Source organism: Suillus paluster, assembly GCF_016628075.1.
Source record: "Suillus paluster strain FC165 chromosome Unknown EDB91scaffold_1, whole genome shotgun sequence".
NCBI classification, from domain to species: Eukaryota; Fungi; Basidiomycota; class Agaricomycetes; order Boletales; family Suillaceae; genus Suillus; species Suillus paluster.
The window spans coordinates 1,297,435-1,313,357 of record NW_024537561.1 but is presented as its reverse complement, the minus strand read 5'-3'; the positions used below and the strand labels follow the sequence as shown (position 1 = coordinate 1,313,357).

General features: G+C 50.2%; 6 protein-coding genes across 6 annotated transcripts; 3 read left to right on the top strand and 3 right to left on the bottom strand.

The window, feature by feature from the left end:
• Positions 1-910: 910 nt before the first annotated feature.
• On the top strand, positions 911-2,100 carry EDB91DRAFT_1241737 (pseudouridine synthase; the record flags this gene model as incomplete). The annotated part of the gene is made up of 4 exons (XM_041322115.1): positions 911-1,160; positions 1,218-1,273; positions 1,327-1,481; positions 1,533-2,100. 4 exons carry the CDS (start codon positions 911-913, stop codon positions 2,098-2,100), a joined length of 1,029 nt encoding a protein of 342 aa, XP_041184511.1.
• Positions 2,101-3,227: 1,127 nt separating this feature from the next.
• On the top strand, positions 3,228-4,488 carry EDB91DRAFT_1233436 (uncharacterized protein; the record flags this gene model as incomplete). The annotated part of the gene is made up of 5 exons (XM_041321099.1): positions 3,228-3,327; positions 3,399-3,764; positions 3,819-3,909; positions 3,959-4,145; positions 4,201-4,488. The coding sequence occupies 5 exons, from the start codon at positions 3,228-3,230 to the stop codon at positions 4,486-4,488; spliced, it is 1,032 nt and encodes a 343-aa protein (XP_041184510.1).
• A 1,014-nt stretch (positions 4,489-5,502) lies between these two features.
• EDB91DRAFT_1041755 (PNTB-domain-containing protein) lies at positions 5,503-9,521 on the top strand (the record flags this gene model as incomplete). The annotated part of the gene is made up of 17 exons (XM_041312947.1): positions 5,503-6,023; positions 6,079-6,181; positions 6,280-6,342; positions 6,396-6,611; positions 6,662-6,724; positions 6,754-6,792; positions 6,850-6,928; positions 6,976-7,425; positions 7,473-7,625; positions 7,677-7,817; positions 7,879-8,466; positions 8,517-8,570; positions 8,618-8,697; positions 8,749-8,901; positions 8,953-9,304; positions 9,360-9,434; positions 9,490-9,521. The coding sequence occupies 17 exons, from the start codon at positions 5,503-5,505 to the stop codon at positions 9,519-9,521; spliced, it is 3,162 nt and encodes a 1,053-aa protein (XP_041184509.1).
• Positions 9,522-9,919: 398 nt separating this feature from the next.
• EDB91DRAFT_1241734 (nucleotide-sugar transporter) lies at positions 9,920-11,304 on the bottom strand (the record flags this gene model as incomplete). The annotated part of the gene is made up of 3 exons (XM_041322114.1): positions 9,920-10,650; positions 10,716-11,023; positions 11,156-11,304. The coding sequence occupies 3 exons, from the start codon at positions 11,302-11,304 to the stop codon at positions 9,920-9,922; spliced, it is 1,188 nt and encodes a 395-aa protein (XP_041184508.1).
• A 592-nt stretch (positions 11,305-11,896) lies between these two features.
• EDB91DRAFT_1041638 (uncharacterized protein) lies at positions 11,897-13,693 on the bottom strand (the record flags this gene model as incomplete). Its single annotated transcript, XM_041312937.1, has 2 exons — positions 11,897-12,113; positions 12,165-13,693. The coding sequence occupies 2 exons, from the start codon at positions 13,691-13,693 to the stop codon at positions 11,897-11,899; spliced, it is 1,746 nt and encodes a 581-aa protein (XP_041184507.1).
• A 1,554-nt stretch (positions 13,694-15,247) lies between these two features.
• Positions 15,248-15,888, bottom strand: EDB91DRAFT_1332450 (uncharacterized protein). The gene is made up of 3 exons (XM_041325397.1): positions 15,711-15,888; positions 15,488-15,655; positions 15,248-15,428 (listed from the first exon to the last, which is right to left on the bottom strand). Exons 2-3 carry the CDS (start codon positions 15,604-15,606, stop codon positions 15,362-15,364), a joined length of 186 nt encoding a protein of 61 aa, XP_041184506.1. The 5' UTR covers positions 15,607-15,655; positions 15,711-15,888; the 3' UTR covers positions 15,248-15,361.
• Positions 15,889-15,923: the final 35 nt, after the last annotated feature.

Here is a 15,923-nt window from a genome sequence, read left to right as displayed (position 1 = left end):
CAAACGAGTCCGAGTCGGTAGACATGACGAAAATTGAGTACCACTGAAAAAATTTCGACTCTACAATACCTCACTTTATACTGTTGAATCACTAAGTTGTAATCAGTACCAGTAATGTGTCGCCGAAGGGGAAGAACACCAACTTTAGACGTACTGAAGCAGCGAGAAATAGGATCGAAGCATTGGGTCGCTGTTGCAGTCAATGACCTCCGAAAAATAAGGATCATAAGTGGTGAATCCCTTGCAAAATATAACACCGCGGAGTAGACTCGGAGATAGCGCGTACCCGTGAACGTACCCGTATACCGTGCTGACGGGTACGGTGTGGCCACGGGTACCAGATCTCTGCACCGTACCCGTACCCGCGGTGTGTCCCATACCCGTGCCATACCCTAAGTGCATGAAGCGTCCATTAAGATATCCATCTCGTATTTCAACAAGAATTGTTATCAGAAAGCCATACATTTCAAAATCAATCAATCTGTGACATCGAGTGTCTAAACCAATCGTCCTATGTATCTGTCCTCGCCAATGGAACCACGAGAGCCATGACGGTGCATCTACTTCATGATGAGCCGTGTCATTTCTGCTACAAAGTCTAGTGGCGAATCACAACCCACAAGCAATACTTGGCCAACGATACAATTGCTAGGTAGTTCTGAATCAATTTTTGAAGCCTCGTGATGGCGAGCGCGATGATACGGGGAGATGCTGTCAAGATGATTCAGGACATTGTGAGTGACGTTGAAGTGTTCCTGGACATGGGCGTGGACTAAGGATCGCTTTCATACGCATCTCTCGGAGGGACTTGGTGGGCGATGTACAAACAAAGTGCTACAAAGACCTATGTAGTTGTCAGACTAATTAGATCCTCTGCGACTACACTCAGACGAAAGGTCTCTACTTTGAGATGCCAAAAGTTACGTTGCCACAGCTGCCTCTGTCTGGGCTTTTTGCCATCGCAAAACCTTCTGGACCGACATCGATGTCTGTCATCAACGATATCAAGCAATTGGTTGGCAACTCGCGTTTGTTTGTGGAAGCCGACAAATTGGAAAGACGCGGTAAAGGTAAAATTCCTACTAGGGGGAAGCGCGCACGAGAGATAGTGAAGATAGGACAAGGAGGGACACTTGATCCTCTTGCTGATGGTGTTCTGGGTATGATCGCCTTCCCGGTACCGTAGACCTTGGAGTTATCTCATCTCTGTCATTCAGTTGTAGGAGTCGGAAAAGGAACCAAACGTCTCAACGAGTTCTTAGATTGTGTAAAGGTACTTCATCCCCGCATCAATGAATCTAAGTTTGAGGTTTCACGAGACATCAGGAATACCGCACAACAGCGCTTTTGGGATGCGAAACTGATACCTACGACAGCGAAGGTAGCCGCGTCCGCGTTGCGCCCTGGAAACATGTTACACAGGAAGCGGTGGAATCCGCGTTAAACAAATTCAGAGGGGAGATATACCAAGCACCCCCAATGTAAATATCTGATTCCCTTGTACCTTTCTGGTTTCATATACTGCTTACCAGTTTCTCTGCGCTCAAGATGGAAGGTAGACCGCTGTACGACTATGCTCGGAAGGGCATACCCCTGCCCCGACCTATCGAGAAGAGGAAAGTCACAATACATTCCTTGGAAATTCTCGAATGGAAAGGAAGTGACCATGATTTTCGTTGGCCAGAAAAGGAATTCACTTCGGATGAAAAGAAGGCAATGGAAAAGGCCCTAGAAGGAGTCGAGGAAAACCCTATCATCAAAGACGAACTAGAGTCTGCGGCGGGTAACGAGTCTCCGACGGCATTCGTCCTCAGCATGAAGGTGTCCGGAGGGACATACGTACGCTCGATCGTGCATGATCTCGGCCATGCTGTCGGGTCAGCTGCTCATGTCGTAACTCTGACTCGATCTCGACAAGGCCGTTTTGCGCTAGAACCAGCTGCTGGCTCCGAAGACAAAGGATGCATTCCTTGGGATGTATTTTCCCAGGCTTCTCAATCGGAGGGTGATGTAGATGAAGGGGGCTGGGCACAATGGGAACGAGAGGTCATCGATTGCTTGGAAATCGTCGAAGGTCCCAAGCTTCAGAAGACTTCTTGACGTTACAGTACGCCTCCTTGCTACCCTCTTGTCGTTCTCTCCATTAGGTGGTGCTTGTTTGGAGCGTTTTGTCCCTGCACATCTCTTCTATGGATGGACGTCATATCTGACGTGCAGACAGCTTATCGTACATTTATAGCAATCTGCACCACATAGGACGGTCCGGGCGGGATGCGAAAAGTGGTGGTTGCAGTCCGAATGTGTAACTTGCGCCTCAGTAGATGGGCCTAGTGTGTCTTTCTTATCACCTCACGCGACTCAAAGTTTGATACTCCTAGAAGTTTTGGAAAACCTCATGCTTTTGCATTGATGCAGTTTTCGTTAGTCTGAATGGGAGAAATGTTTACCATTGTTCGCAGCGCTGTTAGGTCGCTTGCGTGAAATGAGGTGCGAATTTGGTTCCTTCGCCTTGACCCTTGATGCATGGTTTTCTTGACGTATGAATCCGTTAGTATGGCTATCACCTCAGGATCGGTATCTTTCATGCTTGCGAACTGATGAGTACCTTCTGATAGGCTTGTTTTTACCTTCAGGTGCATTGCAAACTCTTGGCAGTGGAACAGACAATCACATGCGAGATCACTCGAACCCAGGTGACTTTCATGAGTATTTCGTGCAGCAGTAAGCCTGCGAAATATCCTGAGGCAAAGCACGCCACGATGCTTTTGTCCGCGCGTGCAGCTCAGCCCTAAAGTTGTCTCGACTAACGCCTTTACCAAATCTGCCACGAATTCTCCCGCCGACAGGAGACTAGGAATGATATCAACTCAATTGAACTCCATTGTCAAGCATGCAGGTTTTCATCTAACCGGTAGGGAGGCGCGGCTGGGTGGTGTTAATGCTCCGCAATAAATGTGAATAGTTAAGCGAAAACCTCCCGTTTGCCTGGCTGTATGAGTCACATTGACTCGTCGAAAATGTTTTCTATTGCAGTTCTTGATGTTCTTTAACAAGGTGTCTTGGCAATACCTTGAAATTTGCCAACGGCCCGCAAGGAGCCGCAGCATCCGGTTTCGGGCCGCACACCCTGGACACACGAGATCGCCGCCATCATGAAGTCCAGGGTCCTTATATACCCGCCATGAAACCCAAGTTCTTTGTTTCTCCTTCAAGGACCTCTTTTCATCATGGTTATGAACGGTGTCTATGCATCCATGATACGCCCTTTGAAACCTGGCATCTACGCGCCCATTCCATCCTTCTTCCTTCCCGAGTCCGAGGATCTCGGTCAGTCTCTTTCGTTGCATATCTGAATAGTACTTCGGAGTCGCAGAGCACAGTGCTGATCACGCGCTCAGACATTCCCTCTTTTGAGAACCATGTCGTCCGTGTCGCGACTGCCGGAGTGGGACCGTTGTTAGCTGGGTCGATGGGCGAAGCCATCCATCTATCACATGAAGAGCGGGTCACGTTGATCAAGACTGCAAGGAAGGTGCTTGATGATTCAGGATTAGTGAATGTACCTGTCATCGCTGGCATTGGTGCTGGCAGCACTCGCGAGTCGATAGACCTAGCAAATGAAGCCGCTGCAGCTGGCGCAGACTATACCATCGCTATCGCCAGTGGTTACTTTGCTGGTGCACTTTCTGGCAACAAGAAAGCACTGAAAGCCTTCTGGGAAGAGGTTAGCTCTAAGAGCCCTATACCGGTCATGATCTACAATTGTGAGTGTCTTCTTCGTATATATTTTGACGACAAGTACCTGATCGTTCTTCTAGACCCTGGTGCCAGTGGAGGCATCAATTTGGACTCGGACCTCATTACTGAACTCGCCATCGAGTGCCCGAATATCTGTGGTGTCAAACTCACGTAAGTTCCTCATCAATCGTGCAAGGCGTCCATTAAGTGTGCCATTTAGTTGTGGTGACGTCGGGAAGCTTACCCGCGTGGCAGCTACCGTATCGGATCCGACGTTTTCATCACTCCATCCCCGGAAAAACAAGAACGCACCTTTCCTTGTCCTTGGCGGATTCAGTGACTTCCTTTTGCCATCAGCCTATTCAAATGCGCATGGTGCTATAACCGGTCTTGCGAACGTTGCTCCTGTACGTGCCTAGTTGCTGGTGAAATTTTTCTTTGCTAATTCGCGTTGTTGTTAAGTATGCTATTGTGAAACTCTTCGAGTTATGCCAGGCCTCGATGGCTGATCCATCCCTCCTTCCCGAAGCACAGCGGCTGCAAGGAATCGTCGGGCGTGCTGACGCTACCATTGCTAAGGCGTCGATTTCAGGAACGAAATACCTTCTCCAGAAATTATACGGCTATGGTGGCCACCCCCGAAGGCCCCTCCCGCCCATTGAGCCTGCGGCAGCCGAGGCCTTGTGGGAGCATACGCATACGCAAGACCTCGTGCGTCTCGAACAGGAGTTCAGCGGAGAGGTGCGCTAAGAGTCGTAGACTGAGCGGACGGGTACCACTTGTGTATGGATGCGCTGGAAGACTCATATACGTGCGGGCCGTTCGCTATGTTATATACCTTCGATGATGACAGCTATGGGTATATCATGTTGACTTATTCGTGTACGTGTGCAAATATTTTACCAAATATTTGACTCTCAGGAAGATTGGAGATCATCCACTCTGGGGATAACAAGACGTCGGATAGGTGATTTAACCCATATTATTAACACAACGACGTGTGACCAGGGAGTACTCCGTGGATCCGCTATCAAAGCCCAATTTCTCGCAATGAGTCTTCTTTCAGGGACCTTTGTCCAAGGCCGCTGAGCGTGCGACCAGCAATAGACTCTAGTAGAACCAGAGATCTAGCTGCTTGGCGTGGTCGGACCGCCGTTTTGTTGTGAGAATCAGAGGCGGCCTTGTCAATGCATGAAGTAGAAGGTGTTGAATCTAATTTCATTGTGCACGAGTGCGAGCTCCTGATGCACGCTCACATTTTAATTCTCATGCTTTCCACGAAGCGGTGCTGAACAGGATGAACTCTGATCACAATCCTATAACCGCTTACTGCATAGGTCCAAGCTAAAATTGACAGCAGACGTGGCAGCCTTGAGGTCGACAAAGTCATTTATCTGTTACCTATGGATGCCAGCAGCTTGCAATTAAGATTAAGTATTCGAGGGTGCCGCGGGCCTCATTTTTCCGATGATGATCTTTATTTACTTCCGTTATCATGAACTATGTATTTAACGAGTGTTTTATGTAACACATATGTATATCCACCTCAGACACATCTTCAACGTCAACCGCGACCATGACCATGCCGGCTTTCAGGCCGCCAGCAGTGAGGCTCGGCTGTCGGCCATTAAATCTCTACATTTCAAGGCGCAGCAGCCTCCGATCACTCACTTCAGGTTAGTGCCATTTCATACATTCGAAGCCTTCATAATGACATCTCTCTACACTGTATAGCGCATCGTTCATTTCACCGGTCATCGCGTAATGCAAACGAAGCAAAAGCTGCTCCAGAGTCACCAAAGGTTTCTGGTGTGTGCTTTCCCTTCGTCTCAGCCTGAGGCGTCTCTTACACACATCTTAACACTAGGCATCCCTTATGCGTCTCTGACAGTGGGAGCGCCGCGGGAGATCTTCCCGGATGAGCGACGGGTGTCTCTTACACCCCAGAACGTCGCGCTCCTCAAGAAGAAAGGCTTTGCTAATGTTCTTGTCGAGAAACATGCTGGTGCACAGGCTCAGTTCCTGGATGAAGAATACTTAGCAGCTGGGGCTGCTATCGTGTCTCGAGATGAACTCTTCGATAGAACGGATATTATGCTCAAAGTGCAAGCACCATCCATTGATGAAGAGGCCAAGGGCATGAAGGAGGGAAGCACGGTCATTTCGTTCCTATACCCCGCAAAGAACAGGGCCGTGTTAGATGCACTGGCGTCGCGTAAAGTTAATGCGTTTGCTATGGATATGATTCCTCGTATTTCTCGTGCTCAGACGTTTGATGCACTGAGGTCAGCTTCCATCATGGCTGGGTATAGAGAAGCAAGCGTTGATCAGCTTTGACAGCTCGATGGCAAACATTGCTGGCTACAAGGCTGTATTAGAAGCCTCTAATCATTTTGGAAGATATCTTACGGGTCAGGTTACCGCAGCTGGGTCAGCCTCAATTGTTCGTATGGCTCTCAGTATCTAACTAAAAGTGGTCGTTCTTCAGGAAGGTATGCCATCCTCGGCACAAGGGTTTCGCTTTGTCTCACGCGACCTTAGATTCCACCTGGTAAAGTTCTCGTCATCGGTGCAGGTGTTGCTGGATTGAGTGCCATCGCTACTGTAAGAACAATCTGATACTTCACGTCTTGCTTATGGTGCCATTACTACACCAGGCCCGTCGACTTGGTGCTATTGTTCGCGGTTTCGATACACGGTCTGCTGCTCGTGAACAGGTGCAATCACTCGGTGGTGAATTCTTGGAAGTTTCCATGCAGGAAGAAGGAGGAGGCGGCGGCGGTTATGCGAAGGAAATGTCGAAGGAATTCATTGAGGCCGAGATGGCACTGTTCATGGAACAGTGCAAGGATGTCGACATTGTTATCACTACAGTATGTCTAGTGCAATTTTTCGTGGTCTTTCTGCTAACCAGTGCTCATAGGCTCTCATCCCTGGTAAACCTGCACCCAAACTCATTCGTAATGATGCAAGTATTCACTGGTGGGTTTGTGACGTCTCTGATCGTTGTCTTAGATGGTTGCAGCTATGAAGCAGGGTTCAGTTATTGTGGATGTGAGTCACCTTTGGCAAAGAATCAAAATTTTACAGTTGACGGGCTGTTATGCATAGATGGCTGCCGAAGCTGGTGGTAACTGCGAAGCGACGGTTCCTGGCAAACTCACAGTGAAGAACGGCGTAACTATCATAGGTACGCCATCTGCTTTGCGTGATAGAGGAAATTCTCAGAGGAACAAGGTTACACCGATCTTCCATCGCGACTTCCAACGCAGTCGTCCACTCTGTACTCGAACAACATAACCAAGTTTTTGCTGTCTATGGGAGAGAACAACGCTTTCAATGTTGATCTTGCTGATGAAGTTGTTCGCGGTTCTATCGTTGTCCACCAAGGTGCCATCCTCCCTCCTGTGCCCCGACCTGCACCTCCTCCGGTCGCGCGTCCCGCTCCCAAGGTCGAGGAGAAGGCAGAGACCCTGGCCATCACTCCCTGGCAGAAGGCTACCCGCGAGGTAGCTACTGTGACGGCTGGAATGGGTTCCGTAGTGGCTCTCGGTAAGATGACAGGCGCCGCATTCATGAGCAACTTCTTTACGTTTGGCCTCGCGGGTCTTGTTGGATACCGAGTCGTCTGGGGAGTTGCTCCAGCGCTCCACTCCCCTTTGATGTCCGTTACCAATGCTATCTCTGGTATGTACCTTTTCTTTAGGTATGAACTTAAGCTGAGTGTTTCCAAGGGATGGTTGGTGTTGGTGGTCTGTTCGTTATGGGAGGAGGATACCTTCCAGAAACCATTCCTCAGGTATTGGGCGCACTCTCCGTACTTCTCGCGAGTGTCAATGTCGCCGGTGGTTTCGTCATAACGAAGCGGATGCTTGACATGTTCAAGAGTGAGTCTAGCCTTGATCTCGCCTACTACTGCCATGTAACATTGTCAACAGGACCCACGGATCCTCCTGAATACTCTTGGTTGTACGGTATCCCAGCTGTTGTGTTTACCGGTGGTTTCTTGGCCGCTGCAAGCACCGGTATGGCGGGTCTTGTGCAGGCAGGCTACCTGACGAGCAGCATGCTTTGCATTGGTGAACACATCTTCTGTTTTTTTTGGTGGTACGAAACTGATAGGCTACATATGACCTACAGGTTCTCTGTCTGGGTTGGCATCCCAGGCAACTGCACGACAAGGGAATGTGCTGGGCATACTCGGTGTTGGATCAGGCATCGTTGCCTCACTTCTGGCAGTCGGTTTCCCCCCTGCCCTGCTTGCTCAGTTCGCTGGTGTTGCTACCATTGGAGGCACGATCGGCGCCATCCTTGGCCGCCGTATCACGGCCACCGAGCTTCCACAGATGGTGGCTGCTTTGCACTCTGTTGTCGGTCTCGCTGCTGTCCTCACCTCCATTGGCAGTGTCCTCGCCGACCCGTCTCATGTCTCCACGTTACACCTGGTCACTGCCTACCTCGGGGTTGTCATTGGTGGTGTCACCTTCACCGGCTCCATTGTTGCGTTCCTGAAGCTTGCTGGAAAGATGGGCTCGAGGCCTTTGATGATGCCCGGACGACACCTCCTTAACTCTAGTTTATTCGGAGTGAATGTATTAACCATGGCTGCTTTTGTCTCGGCTGCGCCAACAGTACCCTTGGTTGCCGCGGGGTATCTCGGAATTAGCACGGTTCTCAGTTTCATCAAGGGCTTTACAACGACAGCTGCTATTGGTGGGGCTGACATGCGTATGTACACTTCGGGCACTTTCAGTCTGCTTCTGATATGTTGTTTGAAGCTGTCGTCATCACTGTCTTGAACGCCTATTCAGGGTTCGCGCTGGTTGCAGAAGGTGAGCGTCAGAGTTGAGTTGCAAGGAGGTGTTTGACCTTCAGATAGGCTTCATGCTGGACAATCCCCTGCTTACGACAGTGGGTTCGCTGATTGGTGTTAGTGGTTCAATCCTATCATACATCATGGTACGCGTCATGTCCTCCCAGTTTTTGAGTAGCTCAAAAAATTTCTCGTAGTGCGTGGCGATGAACAGATCACTACCCAATGTTCTGTTCGGTGGTATCGGCACTGTCGCACCAAGTGAGACCACTAAAATTGAGGGCACTATCACGAAGACGAATATCGAGGATACGGTGGAGGCTCTTGCCAATTCCGACAGTGTGATCTTGGTATGCCTTGATGAGCCTGTTTGACACCATCCTCCCTGACTTAAATCCTAGGTTGTCGGATACGGCATGGCTGTCGCTAAGGCACAATATCCTATAGCGGAAATATGTGCCATGCTAAGAGCCAAGGGCATCAAAGTGCGCTTCGCGATTCACCCTGTAGCTGGTCGCATGCCCGGCCAGTGCAACGTCCTGCTGGCGGAGGCCTCTGTGCCATACGATATCGTCTTGGAGATGGATGAGATCAACGACGATTTCAATGAGACCGATTTGACGCTCGTCATCGGCGCCAATGATACCGTGAATCCCATCTCCCTCGAGCCTGGTTCACCGATTGCTGGCATGCCTGTTTTGCATGCGTGGAAGAGCAAACAGGTCATTGTGATGAAGAGAGGAATGTCCAGCGGTTATGGTACGCGATAAAGCTCATATTGCTAAGCGGTCGGCTTACACTTCTGCAGCTGACGTCCCAAACCCCATGTTCTATATGCCAAACACGAAGATGTTGTTTGGTGACGCTAAAGACACGTGCGATGGTACGTACACGAGTAAGACCATAGCTTTCTTTCGCTGACGATGTCTCCATCGCAGCTCTCAAGAGAGGCTTGGAGCAGAGAGCATGAAGTCCCGCATTCTCATTCTATATATCTACGCTATCCATGTTGTACATTCCACTCCTTCGCATCGCTTTCAAGGTCTCTAGCAGGGGCATCACACAAACTACGAGATAGCTTCCATGGAGTATTGATTGTAGTGTATATCACATTGTATATCGTAGGTCGACTATCGTCGCGCAATCAAATTAAGGACGACGTGAGGATAGGGACACGGAATAGGGGATGTACCGTAAACTTAAGCGTCCAGTCGAACTATGTCCAATGTAACAAGAGTGACCGTCCTTATCGGTATATATAAGTAGTCGAAGACAGCGTTCCGAGCACTCCCGGAGCGACGACAACGGGCTGAAAGAGTCCAGCTCGGAAACGTGTTATGTCCCAATATGCACTGTCATCCTTTACACTCAGTTCTTGCCCACGTACACCAGCCTTGCTGTGCTGGGGCTCCGCCCTGGCTGGTTGTACAGCCAGGTTGCGATGAGGACGATGACAGAGCCAAGGATAAACGTAAACGTCATCTGGAAGTCAAAGAGTGCGACTGACGCCAGGAACGAAATCACGATGCTCAAACTTGTGGCGAAACCCTTGAGGATGTTGTCAGAATACTTGATGACCATGGCAGTGACCAGGCCGCCAAGCACTTGGATAGCAACCGTGGCCCACGCCCAGACGCCAAAGTTCGCGAACAAGGAACTGATGAGTCCCGTTTCGGATGGTCGTGAGAGGATGATGGGAACGAGTGCAGGAAGGAGGGAGAATGCAGAGAGTTGGACGTTGCGGATCCAGAGATCGGTCTGAGAATTTTTGAGGACCATTTCGAAATAGACACCTGCCAGGCCGGATGTGAAACATGCAGCAGCGACCGCAAGGAACCCCTTAAGGGCATTCATCGAGGTCCCTCGGAACAACAACGAGGATGCAACCTTGCTTGTGTCACTTGCGCCAGTCTGTATCTGCACAACGCCAACTCCGATAGCCAGGAACAGCAGTGCCAGCCATTGACTGGCACTCAACTGTTTTCGCAGGAGTAACACAGAAAACGCCGCCGTGGAAAGGATTTTCATTTGATAACTGACTTGGAACGTTGCTGCTTCTAAATTGGTTGCGGCAACATACTGCAGATTATTCTGAATGACTGAGAAAAGCCCACGAAGCGAGATTAAATGAGGGTGACTTATATGGGCGGCGCAGAGTACATACCATATAGGATGGCGGGGATTGACAGCTTCCAGCAGTCCGGTGAGAAGACTTCTCTGCCCAGTCGTCGGATACGCAAGAGAACCTTTGCAGGATGCCAGGAGCGGCTGACAGTAAGTGGTAGCTGTGGCGTATCCGACGTGGAACGATTTATACGGGTGAAAGCAATAGCGAGTGATATGGACCCTTTGAGAAGCTCGTTGAGAAGAACGGCAGTGGGTGCAGAGTAGGACTGGGATGGAGGAATGGAAACGCGAGAATAGTGCATTATTATCGTTAAAAGAGAGTTTTGAACCGCCAATGTTACAAGTCTGTAGACATGAGTTTGTGTCAATCAAGTTGTCCGCGATACAACACAAGGAAAACAGAAATTTTGGCAGGATGGACCATGTTCATATTCAACGTTGCAGAAAGTTGACTGCGGAAAGAGACGCGACACTCACGATATATATTTCAATGGAATGCCGCGAAAGGAGGGAACAGGCGGTATATCTGCAGGCAATAGTCCGAGCTCTTCATACTCTATCTCATCGTCGCCGTCGCCGTTGAGGACAAGATTTTCTTGATGGGCGGGGAGGGCGAGCTGAGACATGAGTCAAGATATGATAGGGTATAAGGGAAAAGGCGCAAAGGGGTATCACAGACGGGTGGTATGTATGTGAAAAAGGGTAGCCCAAAGGGTTGGAATAACTTAGGGTGTGCCCAGCAACAACTCCAAAGTTTAGTCTGGTATAATCCTGGCTTTGAGTAGTCCGCAGCTGCCAGGTTCTTTTTTTTTCCGCTAGTGCGGTTGTTTGCAAATTCTTGTCCGCAGCCGCAGGATTGAGGAGACACAGAAAGGAAATATCGCACTGGCTAGCTGAGTCCAACCTCTCACGAATCCCAAACATAACAACTCCCGCTTAGCGCTATCTCATGTACAGCTATCAATTTTATCTTTGCTTGCCGGGACCAGTTCCTGTACATATCGTGATCAAATCAAAAGATAAGAACGACAGTGCTAGCCAAGCGTACACTGATAGACTTGGCCAACACAGCTGGCGACGAGAGCTGGCACAGAGTTAACATACCGCGTTCAGTATCGTTCCAGGCACACTGCAAACCATTCTCGATACAAAACTACAGTAGGTGACAACATATTCGTCTGTCATATAGTATGTGCGAGAATTCGTCTTATTCCTAAATCAGTATCCGAATGAAGTTCCCCGACTTTTCCTGTCTCCGTCATACAATCCATAGATGCTGTATGTCGGACTGTGATAGTCAGCATACGCTTCCGGGTTCGCGTGAGCAAGCGCCATCTGCGCGAGTGATGGCAATGGTGGAGGAGAGGGAACACGGGGCGGCTTGTCCTCCACTCTCTTCTTCATGTTCGTCTTCGGTTGACCGGACCCCCCGGAACTCTGCCCTGCCTGAGATTGAGGCTCCCGCATCTCCCTGGCTGCCTCGGACGGACGTATGTTTACCAGTGATGCAGTCGACTTTGATGCCGCGAAATCCACCATCATCAAACTTCCGAGAGCCGCAGAGTCAGCGGGCGGAGATAACATCTTGTCATAATTGATCATAGCTTTCGGAACTGGCTTCTTCTGGCTTCGGGTGCCTGTCACGATGACCCTTTTTGCTTCTCCGATTACACTCATGGAGTCGTCTGGATACAGCGTTGGATGAGGGGATGATGGGACAGGCGAAGCAAGGCCAAGAGCACAGGTCAGTGCCTGTGTCTCACGGCCACGACGAGAGTCAGAACATTGCAAATCATGAGCGCGGTCAGGGTGGAGGCCATCATACTGTCCGCGGTCTTTTATCCACGCAGAAGGAGCTGCGGAAGTGCGAGGATATGAACCAGGTGTGTAGTATGTTGACTTGATGCGTGAACGGCCCCCATTCTGCGGGTCCCTCCCGCATCCAGGTGAGGCTGGGGTGCTGACGTCCATTCCACCATAAGCATAACTCTGGGAGCGCCGCAGCGAGGAGGCGTCCTGGGCGTTAGGAGGAAAAACCATGCTACTGCGCGCCCGTGCTGCCGCAACCCTATCCTTGGCACGTCTCATAGTTTGTCCATCGCCTGTTAGAGGTGCTGTGCCATCGATGGCTATACCCACGTTCGTCGCACCATAGGTGGTGTTGGCCGGCGAGTTTGGGTAAAGAGACATGGAAACTGTGGAGAGCCGAGAAACTGCGCGGGTGATTGCATTCTGGATAGGCTGCAGAGGCGGCTGGGTCCTTTGTCCAAAGTTGCCCTGACCGGCGAAAGGGTATTGGTCCTGTCCACCGAAAGAGACCATTTTCTCGGCGAGCAAGTTCTCTTGACTGCCTGATCCTTTCACAGGGGTGCCTGAGGACGACTTTGTCACTATGACAGTTGGCGCCGGCTTTGGCAGTCCGGAGTGATATTGAGTCCATGTCCAGAGCCCCGTGTTTCCTCGTGCATTCCTCAGTGAGGGCGAGAATCGCTCCTTTCCTCCAAAAACTGGGGACCCGGATCCTTCGCTCTCAAACTGATCTGGAAAGGCACCGTCCTGGAGGATGGGGAGAGAGGGTGTTGGACACTTGCGGCGGCGAGGACGTCTCAAAAGCCTGATTACGATGAACACTCCAAGTAGCACGACACCTCCGACGACAGAGAGTGCAATTATTGCGGTTTTTGAAATATGTTGCGATGGCGAGGGACGTTGTACTTGTATTGATTGGACCGCATGAGACTGAGTTGAACTCGTGCGGGAAGGAGCAGAGGTTATCCCGATAGCATGCACATTTTCGGCGGGTGGTGTCGGCTCAAGAGTAAGTAGTGGTGGCAACGGGATGAAGGTTGAGACAGAAGTCGCGCTGGTGGACTTGATCACTGCGTGATAATCCTGAGACTGACGAGTTTCCGAAGAAGACGCAGTGATTGGGGGCGGCGTGAAATATACTGTATTACCGCTTGGACTTGGAGGGGGAAGGCCTGTGTCTGGTACAGGATTTGGTACGTTCGTCATTTCTTGCGAGTCGTAGTCCACGACACGAACGGGCCTGACGGGGGTCGCCTTCAATGTTTTATCTTTTGCCAGTGTCTTTGTGAGCGCTTTCTTGGAGGTTGTATTAACGGTGGACACTTTGTCTGCGCTGACAGCAGGCATCAAGGCCGCGGCATCCGAGTCGTCAACAGAGAGGAGTGCTCGAGCGGGAGATAAAGAGCGATTCTTTTTTGTTTCGTGTATCGGGTACATTGCAGCCTACTTTTCGGCGGCCAGCGCAGAGGGAAAAAGGAGCGAATGTGAAAAAGTAGGTTGGCACGAAGTAAAATACAGTGAAGATATTAGAAGAAGGAAACTCAACCACCCTGTAGTATTGACGCGTCGAGAGCACGTGCATTGATTTCTCACGTATGCAAACCTCGAAACTCTCCTTTGTAGACATTGCTTATAGAGCACGATGCTTGCATTGATTATTATTCTGACTGTATGGAGCCCATAACGTTCATGACCTATAAGAGGATGAAATATGATATGAAATAGAATGTTTGCAGTCTAACTCCGGCTCAGACGAGACATTGATTTCTGCTGTGGGGTTGCGCCCAGGCTGATTTCCACGAGCAGCGGTGGCAGGCGCTGCGACCCAGAAGACCCGCCTCCACGCCCGTGCGGTGACGGGTGTTGAAGCAGGACCCATCGTGGCGGCAGGCAGGTTCTGGGTGACAAGCTGGCTGGCGCGCGCGCGTCTGTAATGGCACCGCTGCCGGGTCAATGACAGTGATCTGCTGCGCACCGCCGTGTCTGTCGGCTGGTGTGCACGCTGGCTGCACGAGGACGAGTGTTGGTCGCAGGGCTTGTCACGGCGGGGGGTCTGTTGTACACCTCTGATACGCATGGGGGAAGAGTACTCCGTGCAGGTGGGCTCGCCGCTACTTGCTAGGTTGTTGTTCACAAAGACAGGAGACTGTGGTACATGTTTGGAGTGCTATCTCCTGTAACGGTCATAAGCCGTCGATTGAACGGCCATAGGAAGGCTATCGGATAGGTCGTCCCACGGGGGACGAAATGCCGAGCCAATGTCATCCAGATTGGTGCCAGGTTCTCCTGTCCTCACAAAACGTCACGAGCCGATCCCTGATGCGTATCTGCCCCTTTCCTCATAATAATGTTGACGGCATCCATGTCAATGGTCGGGAATGGGGTTTGTGTAAATCACGTCAGTAGAATGAACTTGGAAAAATTGCATGAATATGTACCCCTTCCGCCGTTAACTTACTGTCGTTAGCATCGACGTCGATGGGGCCGTGGCCACGGAGCCAGAGTTTAACATGCATTGATTCGATCGAACACCGCGTGTGCCCGGTAACAGAAACCTCGTTGGAGGTGTAGGGTATCGTGGCTCGAGACACGAAATCTTTGCTTGCCATCCGCTCCTTGTGCAGTAGCTGGTTACGTTCTTTGATTACCACCGCGATAATCATCTCCACCTCCGGTTCAGCTGCTACTGCTGCTTTCAGCTTTCGCAGTAACGAACTCGTGCTTTGCGAGAACCTGCACTCCCCGACAATAGGAACTAACATAGTCCCGCGGATACTGCTGTCATATAAGGCATGGTTACGATCCCGTCCCGGCTGGACCGGAGCTCGTAATTCTGGCGCTTGGTGTTGTACGGGACAGCGCCAAAGAATGACTTCAAACGGCGCCTCGTGGATGGTACCACATCTCTGCGATTACAGTGCTGAGGGCGATGTAAGTCGATCTGTAGGAAATCATGATCAGTCGTGAGAATGGCCATGGTCACGAATCACGATGATCTACCTGGGTCTAATATTACCCTGCTCTTCAATATTTCTTCGTATTCCTCCAAGCGAATATAGGAAAATTCCTAAAATAATAAAATCAGTGCTTGTCTTCTTCCCATCAACTTGGAATATCATACTGCGAACTTTCTCTCGTGATGGAACTCCAGCACTTGCTGGACTTTACCTTGAAGATCAAACAACATCAGCTTGGGTGGCAATGAGTTTGAGTTACACCATACCTGACTCGGCTAGGATTTCAGAATTGTCTGAACTGACAATGTGTAGCAATTCTCGAAGTTGATCCGAGTGGATGGAAAGTGATAAAACCTCAGGCCATCGCTTTTTTATCCCAATCTACTTACCATTGTCTAATATTAGTAGCCTATTGAAGGTGGTGACATGGAGTACGGAAGATTGATGCTTGCTTAGCTAATAGGTCAGTGGCAGTACAC